General features: G+C 32.5%; 2 protein-coding genes across 2 annotated transcripts; one reads left to right on the top strand and one right to left on the bottom strand.

Moving 5' to 3' along the window:
• Positions 1 to 519: 519 nt before the first annotated feature.
• Positions 520 to 1,301, top strand: HELRODRAFT_146582 (hypothetical protein; the record flags this gene model as incomplete). The annotated part of the gene is made up of 2 exons (XM_009022960.1): positions 520 to 692; positions 1,097 to 1,301. Coding segments are annotated over 2 exons (378 nt in total), but the record flags the coding sequence as incomplete, so codon positions are not given.
• Positions 1,302 to 8,836: 7,535 nt separating this feature from the next.
• Positions 8,837 to 10,615, bottom strand: HELRODRAFT_175531 (hypothetical protein; the record flags this gene model as incomplete). The annotated part of the gene is made up of 2 exons (XM_009022959.1): positions 8,837 to 10,035; positions 10,402 to 10,615. 2 exons carry the CDS (start codon positions 10,613 to 10,615, stop codon positions 8,837 to 8,839), a joined length of 1,413 nt encoding a protein of 470 aa, XP_009021207.1.
• Between the last annotated feature and the right edge of the window lie 10,808 nt (positions 10,616 to 21,423).

Genomic DNA, 21,423 nt, shown 5'->3' with positions numbered 1-21,423 from the left:
AAATAATAAGTTTAATATCTTAATAGTTATATAAATTTAGAAATAAATAAAACAAACTAATTAATTTAATTGATTAATTAATTTTAATTATCTTTAAAATATGGACGTTAACCAGCACCTAATACTGTGTGACAGGTTTAAGCAATTTGGCAACAAAGTCAGTTAAGTCATTTTGAGAAATTTTCATTTTCTGCCGCAAACTTATTCTGTTAAAATTATTTGTCAATTAATTAAAAGTAATTAAATTTCACACACAAATTACATCAAAATACATATTATTATATATATTATATATTATATATATATATATATATATATATTACACATATATACATATTACAATTAAGTTACAAACCGTTACACTATTTAGATTGTAAGTATGTGTATACATTGCTGACTGAATGTATGTATGTATGTGTTTAATTGTACATTACGTTACATTACTGTAGTGTACTGTAAGATTACATTAAACATTACAATGAATTCATCACTTAGATCGTAAGCATAAACCTGTATATCGGACACAAAGCGGCCCTAAGGCAGACCCCAACACCAGAAGGGCTGACCCATGATTGGATAATTTTTCTAAGGGGTGATGACAAAGTGAAGGTTGAAAATTTCATACAGAAGATAAGATTTAACCTGCATCCAACTTTTAAATATCCTAAACGAGGTGAGGTTTGTGTGTGTGTGTGGCGTGTGTGTGTAACAAGAATTTTTCAAGTAATTGACTTCCGGTTTTTGATTGATTGTCTGATTAACTTGTTAGTTGATTGATTGTAGATAACAAATGAATAGACAAATCGATGAATGAATAAACGAATAGGTGAATGAATGAATGAATAAATGAATGAATGATTGAATGAATGAATGAATGAATGAATAAATGAACAAATGAATGAATGAATGAATGAATGAATGAATGAATGAATGAATGAATGAATGAATAAATGAATGAATGAATGAATAAATGAATGAAAGAATGAATGAATAACGAAAAAACAAACAAACGAATGAACGATCGAATGAACGACTGACGGAACAAAACAAATAACACCAATACATTCCTCAAAAAAAAACTTCCAGTCCTACAGAGACCACCTTACCAGGTAATCGAGTCAGGGTACGGTGGCTTCAACATGCCCGTAGATATTTTCTTCGACTACAACGGAGTCAGCAAGAAACTCACTCTCTACTATTACCTCTACTTGGGCGTCACGCCGGCCATCTCCAACATCAGATGCGAGAAGATTATCTTCCAAAATCCTTCGGAGTATTTTTGTAAAAAGTTGTTCTCGTCCGTGGCGGGGAATGTGGATTCACCCGCGAAGTCCGGTATAGTGCTGCTACAGGAAGATGATGTCATTTCTAAATTGAGCCCGACTTGTAATATCGTCGATTGGAAGGTGACGTCATACCAGTCGGCCAATCATAATAAGTTTTGTATCTACGTTAATGATGACGATGACGCTAACACTAACAACAACAACAACAACAACAACAATCAAGTCAATACTAACAACGCCAACAATCATAACAGCAGCAACAACGACGACATCATTATCATCAACAACATAAACAACAACAACAACATTATTAATAAAAATAACAACAATAACCACAACAACAACATCATCATCAGCAATAACATTTCACGTGAGCACGTGATCGCCAAAAGAAAACCAGGCCGGCCCAAAAAAACCCACCCCCACCACCAACCAACAACCCGCCGCATCACTTCAATGCTAAAAACGAAAACGAAACCGCCAAAACGCCAGACGCCGTACGAAAAAAATAATCCGGAAATGACGTCATGCTGTCGCTTTGACGCGAACTTTGAACCTAAAGCATCAATAAAGCGGTCAAGGGTTATTTACGTGAACGACGACGACGATGATGACGTCAGAGATATCTACAAGGGAAATGGAATTAAACAATCAATCAAGACGCCACGCGCTGAAGATAGGATGCCCTCTTGCGGAGATTTTTTAATGAACAAACCTTGTTTAGCACCAATCGCAACAGTTACTTCTACAGCAACGACAACAACGCCATACATGCCAATGACATCATTGACAACAACAAAAACAACACAAGCCACAACAACTCCAACACAACTGACAGAATTGACTCCAACAACTTTTACAACATCAACTGTATTAGCGACAAGTGCGACAGAAACAAAATCATCAACGACAGTCGTGACAGAAGCGACTACATTAGTAACGGCCACTACAACACTAATAGCTTCACTATCCACAGCAACGACAACTATGGCAGCTACAGAAGCCACAGCAAGCCACAGCACGTCTCTTGACATGTCGTCGTTTATGAAACATTTTTTTGGCAACCCTACAATGACATCAACACCGTTAAAAATGGAGCGCGACTGCAGCAACTACAACGGCAACTACCGCCGCGACAATAGCGACAACAGCCACACAAACAAAACCATCAACTCATACAACACAGTCAACACGCACACGCAACAACAACGAAACAATAAAAAGAGAAACCAACCAAGAATCAGGTTTAAGCCATACGTAGAACAATACGAAATAAACAACGACGATGAAGAAGTTACCAACAACAACAACAACAACAACAACAACAATAACAAGAGTAACAACATAAACAACATTAACAACAACAATAACAACAACAACAACATCAACAACAACATCATTAACAACAACAACAGCAGCAGCAGCAAATTTCATGGCAAAAAACTACCTCCAAACAAACCAACTCATCTCAAACAAAAAAATAATTTACGTTATAAGCCGTTGAAAGATTCGCCACAAATCATAAAACCTGAAAAAAGAGACCAGACCTTGGATGAAAAAATTCTAAACGAACAACACCTGCTACGCATTCAGCAACGTCTGATGACCACTACTGACCGGAAAGCTTTGAAAAAAATTGTCAAACTCATCGAAGCTACTGGAAAATTTAGGATCAGTGGCGAATGTTTTAATTTCGATTTGAGGTCTTTGGACGTCGTCATTTTGTTGAAAATTTCAAACTATCTTTTCGCTGGCTGCTGACGGGATTGAGAGATTTAATTTTGGGTTAATGACTTATTTGTAAATTGTTGCGTAAAATTGATACATTTTTTCTTGATGAAATTTTACAGAATTTGTTTCATTTTGCAATATAAACCGCAAAAATACTCCGAAATAACAAAAAAAAATTTTTAGTACATACATTTTTAAAATTTATTCCCACTACTGACTTTTACAGAGCAACTTGAAAAAAAAACAATTTTTTGTTGACACCCGTATAAAAATTCATGAATTAGTAGAATTAGTAATTGATAAATTTTTGTATGAAAATAACGCCTTGTAATGCATTAAAAGGTACCAGACCGAAGTGCAGAATTCAATTCGCAGATTTTATTTCTCTCGAACATTTTATTACTAAGTTCTAACATTTACAATCTTAATTCTTACAAAAGTTTACTCGCGAAATGATCATACTAACGTATGATCAGTGAGACCTTTTGAGTTTTTTGATTTCTTTTCGAAGCATTTCAATCATTTAAAAAAAAATATTTCAATCATGTGAGCAGGTGGGTTGTACAGTACAAAAAACGATTTCATTTTAGACATGATAAATTTCAGTTTGACTTGTTTTGCTGAATAAGAATAAAAGTGTTTAGTTCGATTTGAGTTGGACCAAATTGTCGTATGACACACATTGTACATACATGACATTTTAATATTTAATTAATTTAAGTTATACATATATGTATGCCATACATTCAATTTAAGTGCCATACAATGAGATGAAAAGTTGTGTATCATCAACATATTAATAGACAGCACAACTCAAAATAGTTTGTATAAAAGAGCTTGGCTGAAACTAGGCAGGATGGGAAAGGCAGAGAGAAAGAAAGGAAACTATGACATAGTTAGAGATTAACTGTTTGGTATAGTTAGTAACCAGGTGACAGCCGGAAGAACAAGAAAGAAGTCGAAAATTAGAAACGTAAACTGAGATTCAATTCAATCGACATATTAGTAACATTCAACGCCAGCTTATGTTTTATGTTGCTTGCTCACATGTAAATCTGAAGGAAGACATACGATAAAGATGAAACCAACCCAAGGTTATATGTACTTTCAATATTTTATAATCTCATAAGCAGCAGTTTAACAAAAACCGATATTACATGGTGGAGAACTCTTATCAATATAATAATATTTTGCATTTTGGGTTTGGTTTATGAATCATTTGAACCAGACACCTGTGTTTTCTCTTTTTATATTCGTGAATATAGACAAAGATATGTGCTGTGCTCCTACTATCTGAGCTAACCGGTGAATAATATTCATGTCATCGTAATCAATGTAGAAAGACAACCATGATTAGTTGTAACATTTCTGTACAAACTTATAAAACAATATGAAGAGAAGATTTAAAAAAAATCCCAACGAAAAAAAAATGTTGATGAAATTTTTCAAAATTGGCAGAAATATTGGCAAATAAAAAAAACTTTCGTTTTCTGCGTTTTTCGATTTTTTATTTCTACTAAAGAAATTTCTTTCTTCTGTTTTTTGTCCTGTCTTTCTCTCTCTCTCTCTCTCTCTCTCTCTCTCTCGCGATACATCGCCGCAAATAACCGTAATGCTAACAAAATGTAGACATGGTTTGCAAGACGAGCAAACAAATTTTTTGGTTTTTTCGTGTTTTCCTTTTATGGACGAATCAGGTTTCTTCAAATTTTCATAAAAAACTAAAACATTTTTTTTGGTATGTGGTTCTCCTGAATTAAATTTTGTCAAGGAAATGTTTTTTTTTATAATTTGTCGATTTATGCCTATTTTAAAATAAATTGGTAGAAATAGATTTCATTTTTTACCTAACTTTTTTTTCTTGTTTTTGTTCAAAACTTTGAATAAAAAAGAGTTTAATTTGGTGTTGATTATCTATCTGAGTATCATGTTGAATAAATTTTTTTATTTTTTGTGAGAAAAAGGAAGAAGAGGAAAGAAAGAGAGAAAGAGAGAGAATGAGAGAAAGTGAGAGAGGGAGAAAAAGGAAATAAGATAGAGAGATATAAAGTTAGATAAACGAAAAAAAATGAAGTAATGAACGACAGTGTCCAGTGTAAAAACGACAGCATCGAAGAAAGGAGAGAAACAGAGTGAAAGAAAATGAAAAAGAAAAAAGTAGGAAAGAGAGAGAGAGAGAGAGAGAGAGAGAGAGAGAGAGAGTAATGAGACGATAGTAAAAATGTTGATGCCCTGGCTGACGTTCATCACGTACTAAAAGTAGAATGAGGACAAAACAACAACAACAACAACAAACAACAACAACAACAAACAACAACAAACAACAACAACAAATTTAAAAAACTAACCAACGATATAAACAACGTAAAAAATTAATAAACTAACGAATTGATTCTGTGACAGGCAAACGAAAAAACGAATGAATGAAGGAAGAAACAATTGATGGATGGATGGATTAATTGGATAAATGATTGTCATGATGATCGGACAAATGAATGGATTAAAAGAATGAATGAACGTACGAACGAACGAACGAACGAATGAATGAATGAATGAATGAATGAATAAATGAATGTATGAATGAATGAATGAATGAACGAACAAACGAACGAACGAATGAATGAATGAATAAATGAATGAATGAACGAACGAACGAATGAATGAATGAATGAATGAGAGAATTATTTTGCTAATAAGTTAAGTATATACTAAAAAATTAAATGAACAGAACGAAAAATAAAAAATAATGAACCGAAAATAAAGCGAATAATAATGAAAAAGTTTCTGAATCTTTTTCTCTGCCAATAAACTCAGTACAGCTGTTCCGCTAATTTGCAGTAAATTATCTCTGACCGAAAAAGATAGAAAGCGAGAGAGAAAGAGAAAGAGAGCGAAAAAAAGAAAAAGAGAGCGAGAAAGAGAGAGAGAGAGAGAGAGAGAGAGAAGAAATAAAAAAGTTTGATAGATAGAATAAGCCAAATTTGAAAGAAAGGAAGAAAATATAAGATCATCATACCGAAATGTGATGCGCTAAAAAGAGACGTTATTAGTATCAGTAGTGTAGGCAGCCATGTGTGTGCGTGTGTTTGTGTGTGTGTATTTGTATGTGTGTGTGTGTATGTGTGTGTGTTTGTGTGTGTGTGCGTTTAATGTAAGACCATGGGAGAATTGATTGACTGCAGTCGAATGATCAGGACTAATGAGTTTTTTGTGTTGTTAACCATATAAAAGTGTACATTTCTTTCTTCTTGATTTTCTGATTTTTATGCTGTTGAAAGTTAAAATTTTTCTATTTTATTTCATGCCAGAAAATGGATTTAATTTGATGTGAACATAATTATCCTGATTAAAACTTTTCATTTGTGTTTTTTATCCAAGTTTCATACCTCTGTTTAAAAAATAATAATTCAAACTTTTGTCCATAAAATAAACCGCGAAATGTTCCTGTAAAAAAAATTTCACACGGCAGAAAGCTTCAGCCGCGCCGTCAATAAACACATTTCCAACTTCTTTCTCCATTCATCCCATTTGGCAGTTCTCATTAAAAATTCACGGCGTTTTTAGCACTGGCGCTTCTCTACTTATTTTTTTAAGGGTAATTATTGTTTAATTATGACTATAATTATATTAAGTTGTTTTTTTTTATTTCTTTAATTATCATAAGTTGATAAAGTATTGTTTTCATTAAAATACAAGGTGTCCAGATAATATATAGGTACGCTTGTAAGAATTGTACTTTTTGACGCCGAAGACAAGACCATGGGGCAAGAATTTCATATCGAAAAGCTACCTCAGAGCTGAGAAATGATTTGCTTAAAAAATGAGCAAGAGAAAGAAAGAGAGAGAGAGAGAGAGAGAGAAAAAGAAAGAGAGAGTATGAAAAATGGAAAGAAAACAGAAAGAAAAATGACACAAACAAAAATAGGTATATAGAGAAAAATGACAAACAGAACAAAAAAATTATAAAGAAAAACAAATGCAGAGAAAAAGAGAAAGTGAGAGAGAGAGAGAGAAAAAAAATAAAAAGAAAGAAAGAGAAAAAAGATAGACAGAAAAAGTGATAAAGAGAGAGAGAGAGAGAGAGAGAGAGAAAGAGAGAGAGAGAGAGAGAGAGAGAGAAAGAGCACGCAGGTAAGATGAATTATACCAACGGTAGCGATGTAACTTTGAAAGAATTTCATCTCTTTTATCTCTTCCACTCCCACCTCACTGGAATTTTTTTTGATTTTCAACTTTTTTATTTTAAAAAGTAAATAATGAAAAAAACATTTTTAAACTTTTTCATTCTTGAGATATTTCTTCCAGGCCGTGAATTATAAAATACACCTGCCAGGAAGTTTCTACTATGGAGAAATTACTTTCAACGCCAAATAAATCATTTTTAGTTTAATACATTTATTTCCTCAAACCAAAAAAAAAAAATAAAATTCATCAAATCGATCAACAGATTGATAAATATGGTTTTCTGTAATTAAAATGAATTTTTTTTATAAAAATATTCTCCAGAATATCTATCCACTATTCGTCTAACAAATATTTAAAATCAATGTTTCCAATCGAGAAAAAATGATCGCCATAAAATCGAGCGTGTTGGTACATTAAATTTAAACAATCAGTGATCTGAAACATCGAAATCTTGAGAAACGTATGATATTTTTAACAAATTGCTTGACGCTAAACCGTACTTCTAAAACTGCAGAGTCACAATTATAAATACAGTAGTTAAGGTTCATTAATATTAATATGATGTCATGAATATTCAAGAGCTGACTACCTGGTACAAACGTTAAAAATAAATATTCATGAACACACTAACCGAGTTAATTTAATCGTAATCCTAGAGTTAATTTAGAGAATTCAGAGAATTTCTAAAGAGGTAAAAATAATATAATTTAATAATTTTATATTTTTAATTTATAATTTTAAATAATATAACAATTAAATTGTAAAGAATACAGAGCACTAAATCTTTAGAGGTGTGTGGCGTGGCGGGAAATTATGGCGTGGCGGGAAATCATGGTTTGGCGGGAAATCATGGTTTGGCGGGAAATCATGGTGTGATTTCATCCTCAAAGTGTTTTATGAAAATTTATGAAAATATTATTTAACGATTTGATTATGCTATTGAATGTAATTTATAATACTTAAGGTAACAATTTTGTGAAAATGTCAAAGAAAAAATAGTTTAAGCGCGTGTGTGTGTGTGTTTGTGCGTGTGTGTGCGTGCGTGTGTGTGCGTGTGTGTGGATTGTATAATACAAACACACACACACGCACGCACACACACGTATATATATATATATATATATATATATATATATATATTTATGTTGGTTCAGTTCAAGATAGTTGTTTTATTAAGTTGATGTTACTCGTTTTTTTTATATTGAAATATAGAGGAGTCCTAGGTCTTTAATGATAGTTGATAGAATGAGTGAGTGAATGAATGAGTGAGTTAATGAATGAACGAACGAACGAACGAACGAATGAATGAATGAATTAACAAACAAATAAATAAATAAATAATGTAATGTAGCAAATGTAATTGATGTAATGTAACAAATATAGTTAAGGTAATGTAATTAATGTTAAGTAGCAAATGTAAAAAATGTAATGTAACAAATGTCATTAACGTAATGTAAGAAATGTAAATAATGTAATGTAACAAATTCAATTAACGTAATGTAACAAATGTCATTAACGTAATGTAATCAACGTTTTAAAATGTAATCAGTGTAATGAAATGTCCACAAAACTTTCTCCAACAACGCAAAAAAAACCTATAAAGTATTAATTAACGTATTTCTTTACAAAAAAATTTAAACGTCATTGGCAATGACTACATCAAGCGTGTCGTTGTGGTTGGGTAGTTTGGTGGTGTTGGTCAGCAGCTGGTTGTCGTCAATGTAGCCCTCTTCGGACTCGTCCAATTTGTTGTTTTTGTTCGTGTGGTTGTTGTTCGCTACTTTCGAGCTGTTGGCAAAGTTATGTTTGACTTTCTTGTTGTTGGACGTCATCATCAGGGCGTCAGGCGCGGCTGCTGTAGTCGATTCGACGTCGTTTTTTGTTCTTATCTTCAGTAGGCCGAATAAAATTTTTCTGAAGCGAGCACTGCAGAAGCAGTAGATGATGAAGTTGACGGATGAGTTGCAGACCACCAGCAGGTCGCTGATCCTCTCGAAGAAGAAGTGCGCGTTCGGACAGAATGAATTGTCATCTTCTTCCTCCTCAGCTCCTCTCGCTTCGTTCACGTTTTTCAAGATTTGTGTAAAGAGGGCGGGAGTCTGCGTGATGATGAAGATGATGACGACGACGATGAGCATGAGCGTGATGTCATCTTCAGAGCGGGCTGCGCTGGTTATACTCGAACGCTCGTTCCTCGCGGCTACAACTTTCGTGACGCGACGTTTCAGCAGCTCCCGCTTCTTGTGGGTCTTCCTCAGGACGACGACGAGGTTGCAGTTGAGGAAGAGGAGGAGCGCGAGTGGGATGAGGAACATGATGATGAAGTAGAGCACGTTGTTGTATAAGATTTTGAACCAGCCTCCAAATTGCTCATTCAACCCGTTGCCGTAGTTGTTTCGTCTGTAGGCAAAAAAGAGCGGGAAATTGTACAAGAAACACAGACACCAGACGACAAAAATTTGTTTCTTAGCCTGCACGACCGAGCACAAACTATTCGCTCGGAACGGTATACAAACGGCGATGTACCGATTAACCGTAACTAATATCGTCGAGTACACGGCGCATGTCTCAAAAAACCTGGCGGACGGAAAAATAAAGATGCCGATGTCTAAGAACCAATCCGGCTGGTTGTGATCGTCGGAGTGGAAGATGAAAGAATGAAAGGTCGTCGTGACTCTGATGAGAAGAACAGTTACGAGAAATAGGGTGTCCGCCACCTCCAGGTTGATCAGAAGGAGAGGGGTGGCGGTTTTCGACTTGTCCCTCCAGAGGCAGAACATGGACGTGATGTTGCCCACAAACCCGAATATGCAGAATATGGCCATTATCACACCTGTGTTGGTTAGTTTGCTTGAGTGGGTGGGTTTTGAGGTGTTTGTCTGTCTCTGTGGTTGTGTTTGCATATGTATGTGTGTGTGTGTGTGTGTGTGTGTGAATATGTGTGAGTGGGTGTGTATGTGTGTGTGTGTTTTGATTTCGTTGTGTGTGTTGTGCTTTAAGAATCACAGGGTTATTATTCGAAGGTGAGATATTCAAAACACAGAGTGTGTGCACGCGCGCGCGCGTGTGTGTATGTGTGTGTTTGTACGTGTGTGCGTGTATGTACGTGTGTGTGTGTATGTGTGCGTGTACGCGTGTGAAAAAAAGTAGAAAATAAACATCAGAAAATAAAATATAATAATGATAAAATGTATCATACCTTCCGTCACAAAGTCGTAGATACTGCAGATATATTCATACTCGTATGTGTCATTTCTTTCATTGTGTGAATTTGTCACATTAAAATTATTATTGTTATTATTATTATTTATATTATTGTTGTTGTTATTGTCGTTGTTGGTGGTGTAGTTGTTGTTAGTATCGTTGAAAATGTCGCCTAATAGATATAGTTGTGTCATGTTTCTGAGATCCATGTCTTATTTGATTTTGTTGACGTTGATGATGATAGTGATGTTGTTGTTGATTTTGTTGTTGTTGATGATGTTGTTGATGATGTTGTTGTTGACGTTGATGCTGATGATGATGTTACTGTTGTTGCTGATGACGACGATGATGTTTGTGATAGTGATGTTGCTGTTATTGTTGTTGTTGATGATGTTGATGACGATGATGATGTTGTTGTTGTTGATGTTGATGAGGATGATGATGACGTAGCTGATGACGTAGTCGATGCAATTTTCACTGTTTACAATAATTAAATGACCTATGATACGTCATGATGTGATATGATTTATGATACATATGTTCATTGGTTTGATTTTTAAGTCTTGTGTAGGGGTGAAATTGATAATTAAAAAACATCATCAACAACAACAACAACAACAATTACTACAACAACAACAACATTTGCAACAACAACAATAACAACAAAACAACAACAACAATGATAATAATAATAACAACAATTTCTAATTTTCTAAAAGGTCCAAGAAGCGGTTTGGAGAAAGTTTACTACCCAATATAATGGAGAGTGGAGTGATTTCGATACCCATCAATTCTGACAGACGACTGACGGTTACGTTAATGATTTCTATCTCCCATTCTAACCCAAAGTGTGTTGTTAGTCAACTGTGGATAACCTAACATACCTCTCATAGTACACGTACACTATACACACGCACACACGCACACGCAAAAACAAAGTGCATGCACACACCGACAAACATAAATATAAACACTCCCAACTGCATACTTAATATTCCATGAATTCTCCATCCCTCTCTCACTCTCTCTTTCTCTCTCTCTCTCTCTCACACACATACATACGTATAATCATACACGCACACATGCATACACGCACGCACACATACAAACATACATACAACATACACACATTCGTACAAACACATGCATACACACAAACACAGACCTCCAAAATGTCATTTGACAGGCTAAATAATGCCAAGATTGACGTTTCTATGATTGTAACATGCACACGCGCGCACACACACACACACACACACACACATACAAAGATACAAACACCTCAATATACACACTTGCCATTTCCGACGTATCGCAATTATCAGCGAATGATTCCATGGAATACTCAGTATGCGATATGAGACGATACTTTTGATAACTTTTCAATCAACTCATAAAAAATAATAATAAACAACAGTAATAATAATAACAATAATAATAACTACAACTACATCAACAGCTACTGCACTTAGTACTGCTACTAAAACTTTCTGAACTACTAGGTGAAGAAAAAAAATCGAACATGAATCCCACGGCTTTTTGTTCATTCTATAAAGAGTCTGCCATATTGAAACAGCAAGCAATTCATTTTATTAAAAGTTCGCTAAATAAGAGTTCGCTATAACGAGAATTCCATATAAAAGGTTACGAAATAAATGAACAAAAATAAATAAATAGGATAATTTATTAGGCAGGAGTCGAACAAGTCAATTGTTTGCTTTATGGGATAAGGGCTTATTGACAGCTCGCGTAGCACAGATGTTCGCATGATATTGCCTGATATAGAGAGATAAAATCGAGCGCTATATCATTGCCCTCTCTTTTTCACACACACATACACACACACACACACACACACACACACACACTTACACATACTCACACACATATACACACGCAAAAGCAATCACACACTTTTGTGTGTGTGTGTGTGTGCGTGTGTGGTGTGTGTGTGTGTGCGCGAATTTCTGGAAAAGGATGTCCATGTCTGCCTTTTGGGAGCAATCGTTTTTATTAGGCTTTTAGTTCGTGTCACACAGAATTGTGCAGCGCGTATGTTTAGATTAACTGAAAGATTTTTTTCTTTTTTTCAGATTAATTCAGGTATATAAATATTTTAAGACATAAAATGTATTGTTATTTAAAAATTTATATATCCTATTTTATAAACAAATGATACATTTTTAATAAAAAGAATATCTAAGATTATTATCTTAGATATTCTTTTTATTAAGTAAAAGTTTTGAGCTCTTTTTTAAATTTCGATCAAGTCAACAAGGAATTTTAAACACATGCGTTTAAATGAGAAAAGCTATCTAACAGAAATCCACGGCCATCAGTCACTCATGGCAGATTTAAAAAAACAGGGGGGTAGTGTGGTCAACCCTCAACCAAATTTGACCAACTAGTTCTGGATGGACTGCAGTTTGGCAGTTTACATGGAAATCTTAGAAAAAACATCGCTGCACTTAGCTTTGGATTGTAAGAAGAAAATGATTTGTTTTTTCTTTTTTTTAATTTTTTTGTTTTTTTTTCTATCTCACTCTTTTTTTCATTCTATCTGTCTGTCAGTCTGTGTGTGTGACTGTCTTTTTCTCTCTTCTCTCTTTCTCTTTCATCATATAAAATATATTTGATCTCATAATTTTTTAAAATATATATTAAATTAGTTCACATTAAGAATTCAGCCGCTAAAAGTTTGTCTAATTTTTTTATTAGTTTGACGAATAATTTTTAAGCAAAAAATCTTGAAAGAACTCGAGATTTCCAAATCGAACTGCATTAAAACAATGCATTAGCAGATATTAGCGAGCCAATGAAAAATTCATCTGACGGATTTTTTTAGTAAAGTTAGTTTTTCTAACTCAGTTCCTGGCTAATTTAACAATTCAATTGGGTTTGATTTTCCAAAATGGAAAATTTGAATCAAATTTTAGGTAGATTATCATTTAAAAAGCTTATTTTTCCCGCTTTTGTTAGAAAATAAAATTTATCACTTAGGCCATTCTAGAACTTTTCTTTAAAGATAATTTATGAGAGAAGGCTTTCTTAGAATGCTCTGGCATTAAATCACACACACACGCACATGCACACACAAACGCATATACACACACTAACACACACACACACACACATACCAAACACATATCAAACACTTTCATAATTTAAGAATTATGTTTGCAGAATAGAAAAAAAAGAATTATATATAATATATATTTATAATGTGAATATTAAAATTAATATTTATTCTTATTGAGGTTATATATTCATGAAAAAGTCATTATTTATGTTACTTATAATGTTATATTAGTGGGCAGCTTAAAAGCTATAATAGTTAAGCAGCCTGTATCTACGTTGCAGTCACAGGGTTCGACTGCAAGAAGATCTTTGTTTGTTATAAGAATAGCGTGTAATGCGTTGTATCACTTCCATTCCAATACGCTGTGTATGTGTGTTTGTGTGTGTGTTTGTGTGTGTGTTTGTGTGTGTGTTTGTGTGTGTGTTTGTGTGTGTGTTTGTGTGTGTGTTTGTGTGTGTGTTTGTGTTTGTGTTGTTGATTGATACCATCAAATGATTCATCAAGAAAATATGATCCTAAAATCATTTTTACATTATATAATTTTATATATTAAAATTTATTAACTGAAAAATAACTCGACATTCATTATAAATCTTTTTCTCTTTTACTCTTATCCTTTTTTTTTGTCTCTCTGAACCTTTTCTCTTTCTTTGTGCTTCTCTCTCTCTTTCTTTCTTTCTCTTTCTCTCTCTCTCTCTCTTTCTCTCTCTCTTTCTTTCTCTCTATGCTTCTTGAAAACGAAATCTTGTTTTATTACAGGTAAACACATGAATCTTCATCCCAATGTCGTTTGCATTTTTAAGTAATGATCAAACTGGTTTTGTTTTTAGTATTATTATTCTATAAAAATCTTTATTTTTATCTAATCTATTATTTATTTTTATATAAATTTCTTTGGAAACAAACACTAAAGTTTCGAATTTCAAAGGTTAATAAACAAAAAAAAATAGATATGAATTTTCGGTTAATGTTACATCAAAGGAACTCACTTTTTCGAAAACCAATTATCGACTATTATTATTGTTGTTGTTTGTTGTTGTTTGTTGCAGTAGTAGTAGTTGTTGTTGCTGCTGTTGTTGTTGTTGTTGCTGTTATTAAGGTCAATTAGGAAAGAATTAACAACAGTTATATAACAGGACCTAACGCAGAGGAAATAGCATCAAATAACATTACATAGCATAACATTAAAAGAAATTACACCCCTACCAATTGACATCAAAAGAAATGACGTCACAAAACATTAACATCCTAACATCAAATTACACCAACCATGATCAGCACACTCACACTTAGCAATATTCTTCCAATCGTTAAATAGCTATCAAAGACCGCCATCAAGCATATAAACATACATCTTATCTCTATCTCTATCTTGTCTTTATCTCTCTCTCTCCTTTTCTCTCCCGCTCTCTTTCTCTCTTTCTCTCTTTCTTTATCTCTTATCTCTCTTTCTTTTCTATATATAAATATAGTTAATTATTATTACCAAATTATTACAAACAATAATATTTGATTCAGGCATGGACGTCTCGATAGCTATATATCTGGACTGCCAGGTGAACGTTTCACGGTTTTCAACTCTGACCATATTAGGCTATTGCATTTATAATATATTACATAAATATTAGATACATATTATATAGTTTATAGGTTGATATTAAACTGCTGGAATTCATAGATGCAAGTAGACTAACTAACTATGTTAAATTTCTTTGTTAATCTTTTTTTACTTCCTTTAATTTTCTTTATTCGTTCCGATCGTGCATGCCTATATATTCTTGTTGATTGTTGCTATTTTCCAATGTTTTAATTTTATTTTGGTGATAAAATCGTGTAAAATAGGTATTATAACAAACTTAAATCATTTTTTAATTATTTTAAAAATTTCCGTAACATCTTAAATTTGGAGCAATATAATTTTTACTTTTGCTAAAAGTGCAATTTCGATTATTATTACTTCACAGTCGGTTAGTTAGTTAGGAGTTATTTAGAGAACATTTATTTTAGATTTAATTTTTATATATATTGGTTTATTTTCTTAAATTAAATTTACACAAAACTATTTCTGGATTAAAAAGTTGAAGATGAATGAATTTATTAAACTACAATTTATTTATTGATCTGTACCCGCACTTATATTTAAGGAATATTTTATTAGTCTATTTCTCCTTTGACGTCCATTTTATTATCACAAAAAAATGAGGTTGAGCATTTTTATGAATGAATGAAAATGATGCTTTACCTGTAAACCTGTTTAAGTTTAAATGCAGTAGTGGACTTGCCGCTATCTTTTTTCTTTTGGATTTCTAGTTTTAACATCATAACCAGGGCGACTTGAGAATATAATATATTAAATTTTACATTTATTCAAGATTTATATTAAATATGATTTTAAACTAACATTACAATTATAGTAAACTACTACCTAAAATGGTGAACAAGTGTGCTGCCTATGGTTGCAAAAGTGGATACAAATCAAATGCTGCGATAGATGCTGAAAACAAAGTGTCTTTTCATTCCTACCCAGTCAATGATCCTGAACTTTGTGCAAAGTGGAATAAGGCAAATCCACGAAGGGATTTTATTCCAAGCAGACATTCAAAGATGTGCTCTTTGCATTTTCGACTTTCGGATTTTGTTGATAAATATTCTGATACAAATTCAACAAGATATAAAAACAAAACAAGCAATAGTGAGTCCAGAATCCTGTGAAGTCTTCCAATGATTGGAAAATTCACTTCTGTTAGAATTTAAAGATTTTTTGTCAGAATGGGAAATGATGAAAGCAAATAAATTAAGCAGAGAAACATTCATTGCTATGAAACTAACTTGTTCTGCTTATGCTGAATGCAGCAAGTATTTGTTAGATAGCATCGGTTTTAATTATGTCCAGCTTGGATATCTACAGTCGGATCCAATTGAAACTAGGTTTGGGTGGTTGCGGCAGATGTCAGGAGGAAACTATTTTGTTTCTGTAAGACAAATTATTGAAAATGATAAAAAGATCAAAATGGTGTCATTGTTACACCACTCAAAGTTGTCAATTAAAGAAATTGATGATTTCATTGATGATGTGGGCATCGTTGAAGATACTAGTATATTTGAAGCAGCTAATGAAATCGTCCAACAACTTTAATCCACAGCCTCATTTGCCTTCAGCGATCCAGCAGATGGTGAAGCATGCACAATATATTACATGTCAGGAGCAGTCGCTCACAGTGTGCTTCATACTACACGATGTGATGACTGCAAGGAAATATTAGTTGATGATGAATCCATCTGTGTAGATGTCCACCATTTAAAAGAGCAAGTATTTTTCAATGATGTAAACAGGGGAGTGCTAATAAAACCATCGGAATACCTATTCATGACATGCATAGACTGTTGGAAGATATTTGCAGGAATGAAACAGTCTGAGGCCATCATGAAAAATTTTTTCACTTCATCCAACCAGAAGAGTCTTTTTTGCAAAATTGTTGATATGCTTGTCATTGAGGATGCTATTATCATTGATAATAATTACTGTGTTAAAAGTCATGATATAAAACGTATGATTGCTGAACGGTTTTTTAATTGCTTGACAAAAAACTTTGTTAAAAGTGTAAATGAAAATAAAAAGTAGTAAGAAAAGAAAGTTAACTAAATTAAATTGAAATTTGTTTTTAACAGTTTTCTATTTGTTTATTTGTTTCCTAGTTTTATATAAACATGAAAGTATTATGTTATATGTACATTTCAATGATATCTTTTAAATAAATGAATAAATTTATATGTATATGTATATATTTTTAATTGTATTTGATGCATAAATAAACAACTATTAAACAACCACGATTTTCGTCTTGTTATTACATTGCAAACACCTCAATCAATGGCCTAATAAGGTCAACGCGCAAATATCACCTTGGTTTCTAGTAGTACTATCGAGAATTCCATGATTCAGGTCTAAACAGAATTCTTGAAATTTGTCCGCCGATACAAAATGACGAGCCTTCGTTTCACAACATCATTAGCAGCAATAAAAGTTCGTCAGGATGGCAGGCTATGACTGCTGTATGGAGAGAGAGAGAGAGAGAGAAAGAGAAAGTGAGAGAGTGAGAAAAAAAAATAAAAAGGAGAAGGAATGAAGAACGAGACAACAAAAGAAGGAGTAAGTTTATCACAAGCAAGTTGTGGCTGCTGTCAGAGTGGATTACGCTGCGAGAGAGAGAGAGAAAGAAAGTAAAAAAAAGAAAAAGTGAGAGAGAGAAAAAGGAAGAAGGAACGAAAGACAAAAAAGAAAGGAAGAACAATAAGAGAAACAGGAAGAAATAATAAAGGTTTGTTCGTTGTTTGTTTAGCGCTTTGTTCGTTGTTTGTTTAGCGCTTAATTTTTCTTAATTCAAAATTGTAAGAAAACAAAAAGATTTTTAGAGTTTCTAAATTTATTAGGGCTTAAAAATGTATATCATTTTAAAATAAAAATCTTTTTTTGACAAAAAAAAGATAGTTCTTTCAGTAAATTGTATTTAATTATGATGGAAAGGTGTGAGTGGAAGTACTTAAAGAGAAGATTATTTCATTACGAAAAAATTTTTCGAAAAATAAAATTGATCAAAAAATGAAATAAAAATAAATGCTAAATCAAAAATTGAAGAAAAAAACAAAATAAAATGAACGATGAAATAAAACTTTATCAAAAATACTGAAATAAAATTGTAACGATCAATCAAATTGTAAAGATTGATTGATGGATGGTAGCAAAGAAGGCAAAAAATAAAAGAATAGAAGAAAGTTAGAATAAAAAAATGAAGGAATAAAAAAAGAATGAAGAAAGCGAAACTTGTTGCCTTGACAAGTTGATGTGGGTGAACAATTTTGAAAAACATTTTATTATTATTATTTATTATTATTATTAGTAGTAGTATTGATAGTAGTAGTAGTAGAAGTAGTAGTAGTAGTTGTTGTTATTTGTAGTAGTAATTATAGTAGTAGTAGTAGTAATTGAAATGGCAGAAAATCAACCAAACGACAGGAATATTAATATTGACAATAATAGAGAATACTATTACCAACACTGCTACTATAAATAATAATAATAATAATAATAGAAACAATAATAGAAACAACAATGATGAAGATTGAAATGGCGATAATTCGTCGTTGACCAATCATATTGACACAAGTTTACGACATTTATTTCCGGTCAGTCAGCATTTTGAGACCTACCCTCACTAAGTATTTTTCTCCCCCCCCCCTTTTTCTTTTTTCTCTTATTTTTCTCATTTTTTTATTTTTATATTCTTGTTTTCTGGTTTGTTCTTTTTTCCAGTTTTTCCAATTTTTTCAACTGTCTATCTCATATTTGTTTACATTTTCGCTCTTTCTTTTTCCCTCGCTTTTTCTCTTCTCTTTCTCTCTCCCTCTCTCTCTCTCTCTCTACTTCTATCTCTTTTTTTTCATTTTTCATTTTTATGAGTTGATTGTTCCGTGCATGATCTATCGCTTGGAAGTATTTTCCCGATAGTTCCTAATCCAATAAGTATTTGGTTCAATAATTTATTTATCCCTTTCTTTCTCTCTCTCTCTCTCACTCTCTCTCTCTTCTTTTTCTCTTTGTCACTCTTTTTTTGCTTCTGTATCTCTCTGTCTCTTTCTGTTTTTTTACTTGTTTTGTACTTGTATTTTCTTTTTGTATTTTTTATTACTTCTTTTTCTCTTTTTCTTCCCCCCCCCCTCCCCCCTCTGACTCTCGGTTCATCTCTCTTAATTTCATTTTTCCTTTTTTTTCACTTTTTCACTTTCACTTTTTCTCTCCCTCTCTCCCTTTTTCTCTTTTTCTTTTTTTCTCTTTCTCTCTCACACACACACACAAATACACACACACACACTTTCTTCTTCTTCAAAAATTCAAGTCGATGAATCAACAATAATTTTCCTTTTTCATTCAGTTTAATTCGATAATGCAAGAATGCTAGCAATTCCTTGGTGCCAAATTATTTTTCAGTCTCTATCGAACTGGATTGGGAGTAGAATGACGTTTCCAATGTCATGTGACCGATCTGCTGCCACGAACATAATGACGTCAACATAAAAATAGGAAAAACACATCAACAAACTTAATGCTACGAAACCATAAAAACCAGTTACAAGTTCTAACAACAATACAACTGTATATCACCTCTACCTACATACACACACACAACAACAACAAAAACAAATGTAAATTCACGCAACTTCATATCCCAATAATACACATAATATGATAATGGAAAACATGAAGTATGTTTGGAGACCCTTTAAACAGAAGAGCCCATGTCAGACAACTCTCTTGATCTCCCTTCTAACAAAAAGTGACGAAACAGTTATTTTTTTCCTCACAAAAACAACTCCGTAATGTTCGTAATGAAAAGTGAATGTAGTCAATCATTTATCGTGCCATGCAATAATTATCGCAAACTGTGATTGACTGCTGTTTGTGCAGTAGACCATCATTCATAACTTGTATGTCTGTATGTTTGTTTGTTTGTATGTATGTTCGTTTGTTCGTTCGTATTTTTGTTTGTTTGTTTGTATGTTTGTTGGTTTATGTGTTTCTTTGAGTTAATGTTTAGCTTTGTATTTTTAATGTTGAATAATCGAATAAAATCTATTTTTGTGAAAAAAAATGCAAGAAATAAATAAACGAACAAACGAAATACAATTATTTATTTTTATTGAACCAAAAAATCGTCCAATTATTTCTGTACATGGACAAAACTTCGAACGAGCGGAACGATTATAAAGAGAGCAGAATTTTTACCAGCAGAATAGCTGCTTTGAAATTTGAAAAAAAAAATAATTCACCTGTTTAAAGAAACATAATAGAAAAATTACTGCTACTGCCATTACTACAACAACTACTACTACAACTGCTATTTCTGCTGCTACTGCCACTACTACTACTGTACTGCTACTACTACTACTACTACTACTACTACTACTACTGCTGCTGCTGCTACTACTACTACTATTACTACTAATACTTCTACTACTATTACTACTACTTACTACTGCTGCTATTACTACTACTACTACTACTACTACTACTACTAATATTAATAATAAACATAAAATTTAATTGGAGGGAAACATTTTTTTTTGACTATTCACCGTTCACAAAGAATTTTAAATGGCCCACAGCTCGTCCATGTATCATCGAGGAAGAATTTTTTCATTATATATTATCATCAATATTATTATTATTATTTATTTATTTATTATTATTATTATTTATTGTATATTTATTTATTTTCAAAGTTTTTGCGTATATAATTTTTTCAATATTTAATAGTTTGAAAAATTTATTTTGCGACAATTTAAGATAATTCGTTTCGGTTCGTTTTTTCTTTCTAAGTGAGATAGTATAACTTCTAAATTTACTACTGACCCTATTAATCAGTTCATGCTACAACTACTACTGCTGCTACTACTACTGCTGCTACTACTACTACTACTACTACTACTACTACTACTACTACTGTTTTTATTACAATACTTTCCTCACCAAAACTGTTACAAATTCCATTCTATTAAAAAAAAATAATTAAAATAGAGTTTTACAACGCTTTAAATAATTTTTTTCATTAAAAATATATCTGATTGGAAGAAGATTTTCAACTTCTAAACTATATGTATATATTGAATGTTAGAAATAATCAGAAATGTAAAAATAAAATGAAAAAATTTCCAGCAGGCACTGAAAAATCACGTTTAAAATGTCTTTATATGTTTCAGAATTTAGGTATAAAATTACTTTGAAGTTAAAAGAATTGTTTGATAACAACAATTAACTGCAAATATGTACATTTGCCCAATTAATGAAGAAGCACTCCAAATTTTAAGCAATAAAGCCACCCAACACTGAATTGTTAATGTAATTCATCATTTACACTTCCACTCAAGTACCAAATTACTACT

The sequence above is a fragment of the Helobdella robusta genome (genome assembly GCF_000326865.2).
Source record: "Helobdella robusta unplaced genomic scaffold HELROscaffold_34, whole genome shotgun sequence".
Taxonomy (NCBI): domain Eukaryota; kingdom Metazoa; phylum Annelida; class Clitellata; order Rhynchobdellida; family Glossiphoniidae; genus Helobdella; species Helobdella robusta.
This window is presented reverse-complemented; position numbering and strand designations above follow the sequence as displayed.